Here is a 17434-nt window from a genome sequence, read left to right on the forward strand (position 1 = left end):
AGCCGGGTTAAGGCTCTTAAGCTCAAAAGCTTGAGAACAACTTCACTGAACTATTATCTACTGTAATTTGTTTGTTTTACCATGCAGTATTCTGCCTTTTTTTTTTATAAAAATGTCAGTCACCAAAGAGCAGACACACCTGCAGTGCAATAGCTTCAATGAATATTTTTTAAGATATGACTCAGATGATTGCCTTACAAAGAAACAGTCCTGTATATTTCCATACAGCCTTGTCTTAGGTTGCCACCCTTGCCTCTCTCTGCACCCGCTGGTCGCACTCCATGGCCCCGGGGCAGCAGAGTGGAAACACAGCAATCCTGGCACTGCCAGTACACTCTCCAAGTCCACCCACCATAGAGAGCACTGGTCTCCTTGTTCCATCTGTCACTCCACTCCCATAATCCCCTGCTCCTGTAACCGATCTAATGATATGTCTTTGCTCAGAACCATCGTGAGAGCAGAGCTTTGTGAGTTTTAATCATATATATGAGGACTGGGAATAAAAAAAAAATGCTAATATGTTTGTGTTCAGAGTGGATGTTAAAGGGTAATACCACTGTTAAAACTAATCGTCAAGGTTGTTCTGTGCCTGGTTAGCGTTGTTTTATTTTTTCCATGTGATGGTTCTGTATGTGTGCGTTGTTATGAATGTCACATTATATGTCAGCTGTACCAACAAGCATGAACTTCTACAGTATATAAGCAGATACTTTGGGTTTATTTGTTTGTAAAGTTGCTGAATATTAATTAGAGATCCGAATGCCAAGCACAAGCACTGATGCATCATATCACACTCTGCACACGTTAAACTCATATTGCTCCTGTCAGTCAAACCACTTCAGATGAGTGTTTAGAAAGGATGGTGGACAACAGAACATTTCTGAGTCATTATGATGATGGCGCAGACAGGTAAATCACGGGAAATGTCAACTAACTCGAGTCTGATTGGCCCAGGAACACGATGAAGTATTGACATTGGCAAGCACCGCTTCCTCTGACATTCTAACATGCATTTTTGGCATGTTTCTGATGCCGTCTCTCCAAAAGGAGGCTGTTTGATATGCTTCCCCACTCCTCCCTGACTGTTTGTTCTCTAGCCCTGCCGCATGTCATAATGGGCTGAGGCAAATCACTTCCAGCCCAGAGCCGAGATGGTGATTGTATCAAACTGACCCCTAACAAGCTGTCAGCTCACATTTGATAAAGCATGCATCAGCACCGGCCGGCTTGGCATCCATTTGGACAGAGCGTACAGGTCTTATTCAAGCAAGTGCTATTCCCTCAGGTCTCTGTGCCTCTTTCTCTCTCTGTTTTCCCAGACAGTTTGACTTGCCTCAGACTTAATGATAATGGCATCCAGTGGTGCAATTTGATACAGACAGTTGGACTTCACTTGCTCCTCAGGGCTGTAAAGTCAAAAAGAAACTGCTTGAAATGTCTGATCATGTAGATAATGGACGGATGGATGGATGGGTGGATGAGTTGTGCCTCAGCTTCTCCCATTACATCAGCTCCAGTGCTGCGAAATCTTCAGTTCCCCGGCTACCACATAGAGGGAGCTCATGCGTGTTGAGAAAGCAAACCGTGGAAATACTGAATGAGTGAGAGAGTGCATGTGAGCGAGAGGGAGGGAGAGAGAGAGAGAGAGAGAGAGAGAGAGAGAGAGAGGTGCAGTGAACGAAATCACATCGTAGGGGAATAATAATGTGACACAACCCCAGCAGCTAAGATATTCATTTAAACTGTGTGGCAGGTTTAACACGCGCTTCCGTTTCGGACCAACTTTGGCCAAGTAGGTGGGAACCTGGTGACCCACCGCATGCCCCGAGGCGGCGTGACAAGTTGAGAGAGGTGGAGAGAGAGAAAAGGACTCGCATCACTATTTTTAAATGGGTACAGTGAGATTTGGGGGGCGTGGACGGTAGAGGAGCAGCAGTGAGCATGTTGGCTCTTGGCTGCTGTTCAGTGTACTGATGTGCCGGCTGGAGGAACCCGACTACGCGTAAGAAACGGTTGGACGCGGAACGGTGCGGTTGCCGTCACTCGTCGGCAGCTGACTTTCTGTCATTTTTAAAGCCCGTTTGGCGTTTTTTGGATGTATTTCTTCAACACGCTGCCTTTTGACAGTACAAAGGACTTTAATGAAGGAGGATAAGCTGTGAAAACGCTTTTTTCTAAAGGAAAACGCAGCAGTTGCCGTGCGTAACGGACGAAATCTGGCCGATCAGCTATTTGAATGACAACACTTTGTGGCAACTGCTTTCCTATATGTTTAAGGAAGCCTAAAACTGGAACTGACTGCGCATGGTAAGTCACCGTGGGCGAGAAAAATTGATGTTTCAATGACTTTTGGGATTTGAAAGCTGCGTCAAGTGAAACTGAAGTGATCTTCATTTGTAAATATTGACAGGTGTTCCAGTCAGCCTGTAATCCATTTGTTATGTCTTAAAACACCGCGGACAATAAGGTTGAGGATGGTAACCAAACCTTTGTTATGGATAATCCCAAAAATGGTTTAATCCAGTCATCTTTACTTTCCTAATATTGGGTGAAAGCACATATTGGTAGTAACAGTCTTATGATGCGTTTGAAACGCCGAATGAGAAAGTAACCACCACTTCAGTGTCTTCTTGTAGTTGTAGCCGATCTGGCAACAGCCAAAATGACAAGCAACGGACCTGTCATCGTCTACGAGTGGCTCAAGACCCTCCAGCTCGCCCAGTATGTCGAGGCTTTTGTGGATAATGGATATGACGATCTGGAGGTTTGCAAACAAATAGGAGACCCCGACCTGGATGCCATCGGCGTCTATATCCCTCATCACAGGCAGAGGATTCACGACGCGGTGAGAAGGCTGAAAGAGGAAGCCCAAGAGACGGCCAGCGGACTGTACTTCACCCTGGAGCCGATGCCCCCCGCAGCCGAGATTTATACCAGTCACATGGTGGACCAGTACGAGTCCAAACTGCGGGGATCCAAGTCCTGGACCGAGCCCAACAGTGACCGGGTTGGGCGCAACGGTGTGTACATGGGCGCGCAGAGGAACCTGACGCTGGGCAATAGGAGGGAGCTGGTGATTTACCCCAAACTGAAGCTCAAGATCATGATCAGGGATAAGCTCATCAGAGATGGCATTAACCTCGCCAAGCCACCCTACTCTAATAAGGTAAGAGGATCCGGATAGACTCAGGTCACGGCACCACCTGCCCAAAGTCATACATGTAAAACACAGATGAAGGCGCGCTACACAGTGTATCATGTTTAATACTCATACAATGTAAAATTATCCAACTTAACAAGTAATCTGCTTAGATATCCACTTTGAAAATATGCACACATCCTCTCTAAATTTTTATGTTTTCATTTGTAAGAAGTATAAGAAAAGGTGAGAAAATTACACGTGATCTGAGAATTGTTTTTCCAAACAGTTGGCTTTCAAAACAAATCTTTCACATTGGAGAAAATCTAGTTTGCCGCACGAAACAGGTTGAGTGACTTGCAGAGGTAGTTGTTTTTGCAATGTGCCAGAGGTGTTTTTATGGCACAGAGAGGGCTGTCAGCTGCTCCGCATCATCCATCCATTTGGTTGAAAGCCCACTGTCAGTCAGATAGACGTCAAAATAAGGTAAGAAACTGAGCTGTAGGTAAATGCCTGCGTGGTGCCTAAACATTTCCAGCCCTGCTTTCTACTTCGCAGAAGTGTGAGTGGTTGCCGCCACAGTGAATGATGGGAATGAAGTTGCTGCAGATCAATAAGTGGAGAGAGAGAGAGAGAGAGAGAGAGAGAGAGAGAGGGAGAGAGAGATCCTGAGGAGCTTTCACCCTGTCTGTGATTTCCTGCAGGGGGAAGAAGATTTACACTCTGATTATTAATCTACTCTGACCTCACCTGTCCAGTGACTTGCCTCAGCATTTGGTGTGGGTGGATCAACCAGGCCTCTTTGCTGTGATGAATGGGTGGCGGGCTGTTGATGGCAGGGGCTGTAAATGAAGAGCGCCCAGCTGGGTAGGCTGTTGCAGTCCTGTGAGGAGCCAGACTGAGAGGGCTTCTTGTTTTCACAGGACTGGTAGTGACCTTTTTTCATGAGTGTCTGAATCATATGCCCGACCAGCTGAGAGGGCTCCACTGAATGACTGCTGTTTACATATAAGGAGGCTTTTGAGGTGGCCTCTATATCTTTTGTTGGGGACTTACAGCAACACACAGTTTTGCTTACAACTGACTATTAAACCAGCAGTTTTCAATGATAATAACAACCCACAAGAGTGGCAGTAAGTGGGGTTGTTAGTAGGTTAGCAGTACAGACCAAACCTTTTCTTTTTTTTGCATGTGGTTTGGAAGCTTTATTTGAATACTAGAACTTTTATTGTGCTAATTCAATGATGCCTATATTTAATTATTCCCAAGGAAATTACTGACTTAGAAATGAAGTCCTCTAGCCCTGCAGGGTTAGGGTCCCCTCAAGGAGATGTTCTCTGTGGTACTGATCCAGAGCCTGTTGATCAGCCTCTTCTCTGGACTTGCCTGAGGAGTGAGGCCGGAAACAATCGTCCCGAGTAGTTGTGTGAAATGCATGGAAAAAAATACAGTGCATAAAATATTCCACCAAAAGAGCTGGGGTTGGGGGATCAAACAGAGGGACCTCGATATTTCTAAAATCCTGGTTGCAGCCTTGTGTGTCTGTTGGATTATCTGTGTGTTTGCATATTCATGTGTATGTAAGGGATTTTAAGTCTCACTTGCCCCTCCAGCTGAAACAGATCCTGAAAACATGGTGTTCATGTAGTGATATTCATTCATGACTCTAGCTACCTTTGATATTATCTACATTATCATTTATTTTGCACGGCCCAAACCCAGATATCACTTACCCAGTCTGGTACTTCAAATGGACACCGGCAATGATTCCAATTTTTGCTTGTTTTGTAAGCGCCGTTTTTTTTTTTTTTTCGTCTGTCTGTATATTTCTGCCACTTTGGCTAACTGTGAATCCCACAGAGATTTAGGATTTGTGAGGGATTATCTGTCAAACCAGGACTGAAACAAAGTGTTGGTTCCAGAGGGTTAAACTATCCCTCCCTTTGAAGGCTGTATTTATTTAGAGCCAAAGCTTTGGCATTGAGGCTTGGAGGGGAATGAGCAGGTCAAGGTCTTTCTCTGTCTCTCTCTCTTTCTCTCTCTCTCTCTCTCTCTCTCTTGTGTGTGTGTGTGTGTGTGTGTGTGTGTGTGTGTGTGTGTAACCCTGTAGTTTGGAATTGGCTCCAGCCCAGTGCTTTTCTCCCCAGGACTAGTGAGAGGAGTGTGAGAGATGGAGCACTGACCAGCTGATGGAGGTTTGACTAACTGGGCCATGATTGGTCTGCAGATATCTTCCCTTTCTCCGCCTTTGAGACGAGACGTCACCCCCAGCGGAGACCGAGACCAGAGAGGCAGACTCAGGGCAATTACAGGACACACAATGTTAGTCTCAAGGGGGATATTCATTGTATGGTGCAACCAAGCTCTCCATCCACATTTAAACTGTCCTCTGTGCTCTCAATACTCAGGAATTTTCATGGACTGTGGTCTGACAGGCCTCTGTTCATCTTCTCGTCGCTGCCTTCCTGGTTTGTCATTATGCAAAAGACATAGTCAATATTAAGCACTAAGATTCAGAAGTCCTCTCTGGCGTGCACAAGAGTATTATTATCAAACAATTCACTGAAAGGGCTCCGCTGTGTGTAATAAATACCCATGATCCTTATCAAGGCCGCAGAAGACCCCTTGTCTGAGAGAGCGTATTATTTCTCATGATGTAAACAAACACTTGCGCTACGGGCTGCACATTTCTACATCTCCCATCCGGGAACAATATAAGCAGAGAGACGGTGCTGCCAGTCGTCATTGAATGCACCACAGCCGAGGACTTAATGTTCATTCTTTTGGTTGAAACTTGCTCATAACGTGCTAAAATATTCGGAGGATAAAAAAAAAATGCTAGTATTTGTCAAGAGTGCAGTCAGTATGTCTGCTCTTTGTTTTCGTTTTCCGAGAGGTACTGTGCTGGAAATGGTGCCAGGGAGCAGGTTGTGCTGTCTGCTCATTGGCTTACGGACATGCAATTATAATCCTGACACAAGAGGGAATATCTGATGACATTTGAAGGCCTTGTATGAGGTTTGAGCAGGTTTGTAGAGTCAAATCATACATTTTTTTATTTAATGTTTTTGTTAATTACAGGCGTTGACACATGCTGCTCTTGTCCATATGGTGTTCATTCATTCATCCTTGTAAGATCTATGTTTTATACATTGTGTCTAATCTGTTGTGTTTTCTTGTTACCGTGTAAGTGCAGTGCACAGACAGAACAACAATTGTTATTCTGTTTTACTCCCAATTCCATTTTCCCCTCTGTTTCCTATTACCTTTGGTGCTCCAGTGATTTCTAAGGATTTTGAATTTCGTGTCTTATCAGAGCACTACCACTTTTACTTTAAATGATTCTTCTCGGCCCAAACAGTTTTGAAGATGTGTCCTCAATCTGGTCTCATCAAGAGAAACAGCAGACACAGTCAGTCATAATAGCGCCTCATTGTTAGTGCGGTGTTTCAGGAGGAAGTGGAAGCTAAACACTGGGAGATTCTCCATTGTTTCTATGGAAGCTGATGGAGCCACATGTCCTTTCACTGCTGGTCTGTTTTGTATTCCCAATTTCCGTGCATTGAAATGAGCTGCAGAGGCAGGCGTCCAGCATTGTGCCGATGGGTCGGCGATAAAATCATGGGTGTCATGCAGAGAGTGAAAGGGTTGTAAATAGGTGGGTGCTTGGGTTGGGGGAGCTGCTGTCTCCACCACCACTTTGGCAGGTGAGATGTTCAAGGCCTTTGTGTGACCCCCACAGGACAGCTGATCAAATCCAGTGGGTGGGAAGAATGAGAGGCCTCCAGCTTAACGGGTCTTAAGAATGTAAGAAATGCAGCGGACACCCGGACATGTTGTGTCTGTTGGGGGGGGGGGTTAAGCAGAAGGGAAAGCGGCTTGTAACCGACTGTGTTATTAGCTTTCTGTAGCAAAAAAGGGAAAAAGAAAAAAGAGAGAGCTCATCACCTTACATGCCAAACACTCACCTCACTTCCTGTTTCGGCCCTTTCATCTTGATTAATATCCCAGCACTCTAACCAGGCAGGAAATTAGCTTCTCGGTTAAGATGACCCTCTGTTGTCCCTCTGTGGTCGTTAAGGGCTCTCAGGCTGACTGGACAACACTGGCGAGGCTCAGTGTGAAAAATCATTTGAGCAGTTCTACCTCCAAAAAACAGAATGTGTCAGAATCAGAGTTTTCAAATCACCTCTAAAGGCTATACGTTCACAGGCTAACTGCCAAGTAAAGTGATGCTGGAGAGATGAAAAGCATTTAGTGGCACAGATTTCTATTCAAGCTGCAGTATGATGTTCTGTTTCTCACTACATATGCATGTGATGTGCTGGATATTGTCAGAAAATGAAAAGTACTTCAACTGAAATCCATTAATTCGACTTATTGTATGGCTAAGAGCTTTTTCATTGCCTCCGTGGAACACTCCAGTGCAAGCTTTTCATGAGCTTTTCATTTAGCCTATGTTTTTTGGCGAATGTCCTCTTCATCTTTGTCCCATGCTATAGGGCTGGCAGTTTGCCATAAGGAGGGAGAGAGCCTTTCACAACCGCCTCTGAGCTTTCCATGTGTTCTGCTGAAAGCTCTGTTTGCTCAGTCTTTATTAAGGGCTCCTTGAAGGCGTAATCAACCGAGGACTCATAAAGGGGAAGTCATAAAGAAGTCAAGGACCAGTCTCTATTGTCCTGGAAGGACAGAGAAAGTCAATTAGCAAAGTGAGCTGCTGTTTACTTTGAAGGAAAGAGGGGTTACATGGAGCACTAAAAAAGTATATATCACATTGCCATCAGATGGAGAAAGTGACATATACACTCACTTAGTGGCTCTTTTTGTAAACAACTCGTGTTTAGGGGCTTTTTAAACCATCTGTGTTCACCATAAACTAGAAGTACCAGTATTTAGCTCTCTGGAGAGCAGCTGTGCATGGTGACGCCTGATGGCTATCACCCTGACCTTTGACCTCACTGCTTTTGGCCTGTTGGACTCAAACACAATGCTTTGATGTGATCTCAGTCGAGACAATGAGGCGGACCACACACTCTTCTGGTTCTCAGTGGGTGCCACAGCTAATCAATGTCAAATTTAAACCTTACGTCTCAAGTGCATGTGATCGCTTTCCCATCTGTAGGAAGTCTTGTGTGCGATAGTTCATGAGACAATTTGCACATCTGTGCTCCCGTTGGTCCAAGAACAATAACTGGAAAAGGAGACTCATCATGAATTTCCTTGAGTGCTATCATTGCAAAGACACATCCAGTCACTGGATGGTTGTCATCTTCTTTTAATCTACTGAGGGACTTTCTGTCTGACAGACTTGACCACCCATCTCCAGAGAGCATGTGCGAATGTGGGAAAGCAGTGTTTGTGCTGTGTTTGCAGCTGGCTGTCTCATTTCAGCAGGACGGAGTGAGAGGGGGCTCGGTCCTACTGTGCTGTTTCTCACATGATTAGCTGGCTTTTCGGCCACTTTTATTCCCCGGACATCTGAACTTGGTTAGAAAGATGACATTTCACAGAGCTCCAACTTACAATTCAACAAAACGTCTCTCCATTCATTCACAGGAGTTGTTGAGGTATGATAATCTCAACATTTAGACGTTAAGTTCATGTTGAAAAATGGAATTTATGCTTGTGGCAGGATGAATGCCACTCCCTCCAGCCTTTGGAGATACAGTATATTGTATTTAAATAACATATGTGAGCTACAGTACATGTGTGTCACTGAAAGTTATGTGGTCATGGGAACAGCTTTAAATAAAGCCGGCCAGGCAGTCAGTACAGCCATTTCATTTTCCACAGTGTGTGGGGGAACAGGTCCTGATGACACACATTCATGACAGATACATTATCAGAGCTATTCTGGTCCAAGGTTTCAGCAGCTTCCAGACAGCCTGTCTGCATGACCGCATGGTGTCTGCATCAGGAGCAACTGCATGCTGCATGATCAATACTAAAGTCTGTCTTTTTCTAAAAAAACTTGTTTTCTATGTTAATCACTGGACTAGCATCGGTTTGTGAGCTCACTTTTAGCACTGTAATCTTGTCAGTATATTTAGTTTGCGTCTTCAGCTCTAAGGTGAAATGTTCGCAGAACTGATGCCATGCAGGATTTTAGTTCGCCTCATGGAAATCAAGAGGGATTATCCAACTGGAATAAGAGAAATGAATTTTGACATCTGAAAACAAACCCTTAGTATTTTGGAATTCACATCTTTTGACTCAGGGCTGTATTTTATGGGTCAGTGCACAGAAGGCGGATTCCTTGTCAGCAACAGCCAACAGTAAAATCAGAGTCGCTGCTGTAAAGATGCTTTTTTTACACATTGATTCACCAGCTTACACTCAGTGCTGGCAAATGCAAAACCCCAAAACATCAGCTTGCTTCTCTCCGCGAACTGTGCGCCGTAACCTAAAGATATCCCACTGTGATAAGAGCAGCCTCGCTATGGTTCCAGCACGTGTACACAATAATGACCCTGTAGTCCCTTTTGAACAGTGGAGATGGAGGAAAATGAAGATATCAAGTGCCCTAACAGGATGGAGAGTGACAAGAGAGCAGGCCCGAGCATCTGTCTGTGTCAGGATCCAGATTGCAAACACACTTGCAAATCAACACATCCTCGCATGTTTTCCCTCTCTCTACGTCTCTGTCTAGCGCACACTCATTACTACACTCGCAGTGATCACTCTGGAGGGGGATCATTAAATGTTCTCAGAAAAAAGTAGCAGAGCTTGTTAGAAATACGCGACCATACATCGCTGCGGACTGCACAGGCGCTGCATGCACGCTGTCCGTCATTTGAGCGATCGGTTTTGCAGTATTGCCTCAGGTAGTCATGTGTGACGTACGGTCCAAGGAGGCTAATTACCTCTGACTCCCACGCATCTACAAGCTGAGGTGCCATGGAGATGAACAGAAAGATATTTAAATGTCAAGCATACGTTCGTCCTGTAATCTCTCACTTATAATGCTGACTGTTTTACATTGTGAATGAGATTACTCCCAAATGCTGTAATGCTATCAGCAATAGGTGTGCTCCATAGAGTTTAAACATTGCTGGGTTAAGCAGCTCTTTCATGCATATGCATCTCTGCATGCTGTAGCTCATTGTGCTGAAAGGGTCAGATCAGCAGTGAGCGAGATTAATCTATGAAGGTCAAGCCATATTTTATCAACCACTTACTGGAGGTTAAATGTAATCTTGCATCATCTGTAGTCCTGCAGCTAATGATGATTTTCAGAATTGATTAATCCCTCGGTTGTTTATTCGATTCAAGTCAAGGCATCATCTTGATTGCTTGTTTTGTCTGACCAGCAGTTCAAGGCCCAAAGCTTTTCAATTTACAGTGATGATATGAAATGTAAAAATGCAGCAAATCCTCAGATGTGAGAAGCTTAAACTGGCAAATGTTTGCTATTTTTGTTTGATAAATGACTTAAACTCTTAAGTGATCGTCCAAACTAACTGCTGGCAATTAATTTCTACGAATCAACTAATCAAATAATGGAATAATCATCCAACTGTTACAGCACTAGTCATCTGCTTGTTTCTTTATGAGAGCTGCACAAAAAACCCAGACAACTGTAAGCTCCGGCCCAAGCTTGATGAAATGATCATCTTTCCAGTGAAGATAATGTTCAAAATGAACAGTGGAAAGCTTTGCGCGCAATGCATGGAGGCTCAGACCACCTCCATAAATCAGAACGATGAGGGCTGAAACGCATGCTGGTTGCGCGTCCTCTTGCTACTTGGTGGAGGAAGCGTTGAGCAGTTTTGGGAGGGTCAGAGCGCTACAACCTCCAACAGAGCTTAACTCTCCTACATGTAGCTGCAGTTTGGCTCTTGTCGGCCCATATTACGTTGGACTGTGTTTAAGGGATATAATGTAGGGGTGTAGAGAGATGAGTGAGGCATGATAGCAGTGAGTATGAGTGTTAGAGAGACAGACAGGCCGAGTGTGTATAATTACCTTGTCTGAAGCTGCTGCCAGCTTGGTGTATGGAACGCAGCACAACCAACCGTCAACCCCCACCCTCATGCCTAATTGGTCAATTTCCAAGGCATGAGGGCAGGGCTGCGCTGAAAGCTTTGATCACGGAGACCACACCAGTGTCGATATGTCCCTACCTGAGTGCTCTTGTAGTGGCTGTGCCTGGCAGGGGATTGAGCCATACTAAACCCACTGAGTGTCTGTCTGTTTCTTGTTCTGGCCTCCCTGCGGCTCCACATACCTGGATCTGAACCCTAATTACCTGACAGTTGCTACATTCCTCAAACACGCCTACGCAAAAACACACTCACACACGCACTGCCTTATCGCACGCGCTTTATTACAAAAGCAGCGCCGGCGTTTCGTAGGTATACTCTTGTCTTGTGTGGTTTGCCGCTTGTAATATTAGAAGCATTTACAAAACATTTATGGGTTGCAGCACATTCCAGCAATAATGTTGATCTGTGTGGGAAGCTCTGTGTTGCGTGAGTGTGTATGTCTCCCTGCAGCTGAACACTATGGGACATAACTAGTAGTAACTGAGGGAATTGTAGGGGAATATGTGCTGGTGATGGGTCCTTAGTAAAGCTGAAAAGGTGCACTACTGATGAAAATAGGGCCTGATTTAAGATGATGGATCATGTATGTTTTAGAGCACAAATTGTTGTTTGTAGCTGCTATTAACTGATTTTTATTCATTGCAATGCTGGAGCACATAGCAGGCAACAGAGAACAGTATAATGCAACATGAATTTAACATGAAATATAGAGTTAGACACTCCATTACGTTTTTATCTTCACTTTTTACTAGGTTTTCTCTGGGAGACAGTTAGCTGACCCTAGCAGTTCCGTCCAAATGGGCTGCAGCGAGGCAGTCAAACTCGTCATTAGTGGATCAATCTGGACATGCTCAGTATGGAAGGCTGGAGTTCATCACACTAATTGCTACTTTTTGACCCTTGTACATGTTAGACTTAATTGTTCTATTCATTAAACGTTGATTGCGCGCCACACTGCTTCATGCAGGGATGAATAGGGACTCCACTGTGACTGCTAAGTCTGTCCCCAGCCCGCCGTGGGCTTCACATCCGAATCCCACATCATTAAAGCTGCAGTAGGGGGTTGGAGTCCTGTGGCTTCTGCAGAGAAAAGTCTGGTCGAGTTTGTTTTTGTTTGGGTTAACCTTGCAACACATTATTCAGTTCACTCATTCTAAGCTTACTTAAAATACACAGAGTGAGTGAGTGAACTCTAGAGGTGATGAATTATACTGTATAAACTTAGTGTTTGTATAAAACAGCTTACCATTCTGGTGTTCATCCGCCTCAGTCAAGCTGGTTTGGAGTCAAGAGGAGCAAATGCAAGACATGTGCCCGACAAACTGTGCACTGGGAGTGTTTCCTCTCCTGCATGGCCTCAATATGTTGCCCTCTGATTATAGCTGTACGTTTTCATGGATGCCTTTGTATTTTGGGATGCTCATATAGCCGACTAAGGTTGCCCTTTGTTAACGTCCGAGATATGCGCTCTTGATGCTGCTTCATCTGCTGTGGGTGAACCGCAAAGCCACAATTTTCATGTCAGCAGATCTTTCAACCAATGCTGTGCCAAACCCACCCCTGTTTACTTTAATAGCCCTGGAGAATTCTCTCTGAAGGATTTCTCTCAGGCAAATCTTGGAAATGCGTAGTGTCTTCTCTGGTCCCACAGCATTTTTTGACATGGTGGGGTAGGCCTTCAGGGCCCTGGCGCCATCATCCAAGGTTCTGAGATCATCCCAGCCTCAGTTTGGTCTTAGGGTTCATGTTACACAGTCAACTACGTTCTTGGCTTGAGCTGAATGTGTGAACAAAGTCATCAGAAAGGTTGTGTCAATTAAATTTGCACTCATTCGTAAAAAGCTTGCAACTGGCCTGGTGTGACTTTTACTGAAAGGCGTTAGTTTATGTGCCCAGTCAAGTGATTTCTAATACTCAGCTTTGTTTAAAGAGGATTAGGCTAAATCCATATTTATTTCGACATGGGGGCTTTGAAAAATATTACGATGATAGAAGCTTATGAGCATTTTAATATTATAGTTTGTATCACAGAGTAATTATGGACTAACAAGAATGAGTGCTAAAGTGCAGGATGTTGCTCAGAACAGCTTTGCATCCTATGACTCAACACTTGTCCTTATATTTCTTGTCGCCCCCTTGGCCACGCATAGCAACAGCAGACTCATAATCCGCCGCTAACGTGCAGTGGTCATGACCTTTGGCGGCGGAGGAAGTGTCGTTAATCCGGCAAATCACCTCTTCACTATGAATCCATGCAGCACCGAGCTGATGTCACACACAAAAGCCAAACAATGAACTGGCCGACTGACAGCTCGCCGTCCAAGCCTGAGCGGAGGGGTCATGCATCAGGAATTTTCTCTGCTCCACCAAACATCATCACCCAGTTTCACCCCGTTCTCATTCACTTACAGACAGGGAAGACAAACTGAAATACAAATAGACAGACTGGCAGACCTGTCAAGCCAGCAGAGGGGATGGGATAAAGACAGGCAGTTGGTCAGACAGGCAGACAAACTGGCAGTTTTAGACAGACAAGAAAAATAGCAGATGCAAAGAAAAGCCAGCAGAGACGGAGCTGGATTGACAGGCAGTGAAATAAAACATGTCATGGGAATCTTTCAGTCTGTACAGTCTTAAATAATCTTCTCTCATTTGAGACTTTTTAAAGGAGGCCCTACAAGTACCGCTATCGCACCCATACCCATGATATATTTATAATAACCTGTTTTCATCTGCATGTGCGAGGTTGTGTTTGCAGCCATTAGTGTAAGGCAATTACTCTCATTACGTATGCTCCAAAACAGCTAAAAGTTGAATAATTAATATAGGAGCCATTAGATCATGAGTCAGTTCATAAACTGTGTAAGGATGATTGCTGAGGTCTGGAGAAATGCTGAGTGACTGAGTGAAGTGCTCGAGGAGAGAGGAAAGTGTAGCGTGAAAATTGAACGCCTTACATAATTTGCCTCTTTTAAAGATGCATCACCTGATTAAAAATCTTTTTCCGGCAGCTGAAATGTAGCACGATTTGGATTAGTTCATCCACTCTGTTTTTCAAATCTCCATTCAGCAGCAAGTGTGACCGCTTTGGAGATGTGTGCCGTGGACAGCAGCATGGGAACGCTTGGCCTTGAGCGTCTCCCAGGCAGACTGTATTGTGATATGAGACTTTGTTATGGTCACTTAGCCATATCCCTTGCCTGGAGAATATCCCCCTCCTACTCAGATGAGAATACACTGTCAGTCCAGAACAATAGGCTGCAGGACTGGGCTTCTTCTCCCAGCAGCCCCTGCATCTCTGATCCCTGTCCCACTCCATTTATGTAACAGTCGAATACTAGTTAGCCAACCTACTCCACTTTAACTGCATAGCAAAAGCAAGCAGAACCCTCAATACACCCAAAAACCAAATTCCTAAAACTGCAGTTAGATGCCCTGAAATATGCACCTCAAGCAGAACAAGTATAGTTGAATCAGAGAAGTAGATTACTTTGTTAATACTTCCTTGAAGATGGCAAAAGGTCTTTACTGACTCCAGAGGCAGCCGTGCTTAAGCGTCCTGGGGAAGCAGACTACAATGCGGCAGTGGAAGTTGAGGGCAGCGATTATACGTGGAGACGGTCGTCATTGTCATGCAGGAATCCCACAGCCGGTCTTATAGCAATTGTTATGCAAAGTGGCCATTCATATTTTACAATCTGCTTAGAATGGAGGTTCTGGTTTGGGCTTTGTGTGGAAATGATATAGAGAAGAGGAAAGGAAGACATGTCTGTAAATATGTTCTTACTGTGTTGCTCTTGTCTTTTCTTTCCCTTTGACTACAATACGCCTGCACACACACATACACAAACCGTCTCCGCCATCAGCTGTATATTTCTGCAGAACAAAGACGTCTAGTCCCTCCTTTTCAGCTAATAGATGTAGGGCAGACGCACCACCTTATTTCTTAACTGTGTTTGTCTAGAAATCAAAGCCCCTCGCCGTTGCCGCGATCATTACCCTGCAAAATCACAACAGCGTGCACGAAGCTCAAGTGTTCTCATTGTTGATTAGCACAAGGCTTCTCCCGTAATCCTAATCAGGATATTGATGATGAACCCTCTTCACTTGGGAAGAGGCTGAGGAGGCTTTTGTTATGAAATGGCATTATGTCCTCGGAGGCTGAGACTCACATGTGACTGTTTATTCCGGTCACACAAACGATGCTGTTTATACAGTCTGAGCGAACAGATTTAGAGAATTTCCCATCCTGCCTCGTTCTCTGTAGTAGTAGCTGTGGTTGTTTTTAAGTGGTACGTTAGCTTGCGAGATGTGTGCCTTGCTGCTTAAACTCAATTAAAGTTCCATCAGGCCTTTTTTTTTTCCTACGTGCTGTTCTTTTCTTTGTCTCCTCTGTTTAGCCATGGAAGCTACTGCTGTTAATGCTAAATGCAGTCTGCAGCGCAGACAGGTAATTCGATTTGTAGAAGCAGCAGCTATTCTTTTTTTTCTCGTAAAATCCATAAATAAGTAATATAGTAACAACATTTGTAATATTGATAGTACTACATGTATGTTGTGAAAAGGAGTGTATTCAAATATTGTTTTAAGACTGTACAGAGAGCCAGACAACATAAAGTCCAGTGAAGATACAACACTATAAAGACATGCACGCAGTCATAGATGACAAAAAGTTGTTTACACAGTCAAATACTCTGCAAGACATTTTGAAAGCGTCCTATCAAACACAACACAAAGGATTAGGCTCTACAGTAATACTGTTTTTAGGTAAATGGCGCTGCAGGAATCCGTCCATTGTGCTGTAAACAGTTTGAATAGCTGCACAGGGAGTACAAACCTGGCTTGTTATTACCACCTACTACCTAAGGCACTGAGACACATAAGCTATCACAGAGCACACAACTAATCGGACATTTTCTGCAGAAGATGCTGTTTGATGGTTCACAGCAAAACGCCCAGCAGTAAAATGTTAATTTCTTGTCACCTCATAGTACCCGTGATTCCACGTCACCCCGAGTTTTGCTCCATGTTAGTGTGTTTTAGAGACTCTGTCTGTTTTAGGACTCAATAACAGACAAAATGACTTTATAAAATGTTCATTTTCTGCAATGTTTGACTTCTGTTTTTCCAAACATCCCACTGCTTTTTAGAAGTTTTAGAAATGTCAAATGCATTAATTCGTGTCTGCCAGAAGAAACTTCTTAGATAAAACCCACCGGCACTACTGTTCAGAACAAACACTAAATGGTTCAATGAAGAAGTTAAATCACTGTGCTAGAAAAAGGGGGAGCAAACTGAACACTTTGCAAGTTCCTCTCATGAATACTTCCCCTCGGAGGACGCGGCGTGCTTTTCTTTGAGCTGCTTTGCAATGGCTGTCTCATCACTACCTTGTCATGCCTGCTGTGAAACAGGCCTTTACTCTAGATGCACATCACCGCGATTGCTGCATGAGGAAGCAGACATGCATCTCAGCACCAGTTAGGATCCCACTAGGCCACAGGGGCCTCCAGATTCGTCTTATGTAATCTGCTCAATATCTACAAGCTCCGGGGTTGTCAGAAAGAGTCTGATGAGACGAGCGCAGCGTAACGTGTGTCTTCTCTCCGGGAGTTTGCTGACTATTTCAGGCTGAATTGGAAGATGATTACAAAATGAGATGACAGCAATGTCTCGTTTGCTTGTTTCTTCCAGTCGCTTAAGTGGTGAAATGTATCTTTTCTACAGAGAAAAAGATATTTGGTGAAGGTTGCCTGACTAAAATGCAGCATATTCGATAAATGGGCCGTACTTGGCAACATTGTGCAGGAGTATTTCAACACCGAAGAAGCATCTCAACCTCTCCCTGCCTCTGTCGTCCAGTGGCTGATTAAAGGCCATGTGGGCTCTTGCCAAGGACGCTTCCTATCGAGTCAGCACTCTGGCCCTCCTGGAGATGAAAACAGCCCTGGGATGTAAAACACAAGCAGAAGTGTGACCAAGCTTTTTTCACTGATACTCGGAGCTATGTGTGCATGTGTTTGCACACTCCATTTGATATCTGCCATCACAGAGTCCTCTCTCCTCCAGCACTTGCCAGACATCTGCACTTAGATGTCTGCTGCTACTTTGCCACATTAACACTGCACCTACACTTCAGCCTACAGTGCAAACAAGTTCCAATATTTTGTTGCTGTTAAGCCTCTTCATATTTGGACATCCGCGGCGACAACTTCCCTATCGGGTATTCTCTGCTCGTTGAAGGGGCGCA

The 17434-nt window shown here is 44.4% G+C and overlaps 1 protein-coding gene across 4 annotated transcripts in view; it reads left to right on the forward strand.

The window, feature by feature from the left end:
* The first annotated feature begins 1891 nt into the window (after positions 1 to 1891).
* Positions 1892 to 17434, forward strand: part of sash1a (SAM and SH3 domain containing 1a) — a 166873-nt gene continuing 151330 nt past the window's right edge. For all 4 annotated transcript variants that reach the window (XM_076757119.1, XM_076757123.1, XM_076757120.1 and 1 more), the window contains exon 1: positions 1892 to 3166. In XM_076757119.1, the coding sequence (XP_076613234.1) occupies positions 2663 to 3166 (504 nt within the window). In that variant the 5' untranslated portion in view covers positions 1892 to 2662. The remainder of the gene's footprint in view (positions 3167 to 17434) is intronic.

The sequence above is a fragment of the Chaetodon auriga genome, chromosome 18 (assembly GCF_051107435.1).
Source record: "Chaetodon auriga isolate fChaAug3 chromosome 18, fChaAug3.hap1, whole genome shotgun sequence".
Classification (NCBI taxonomy): Eukaryota; Metazoa; Chordata; class Actinopteri; order Chaetodontiformes; family Chaetodontidae; genus Chaetodon; species Chaetodon auriga.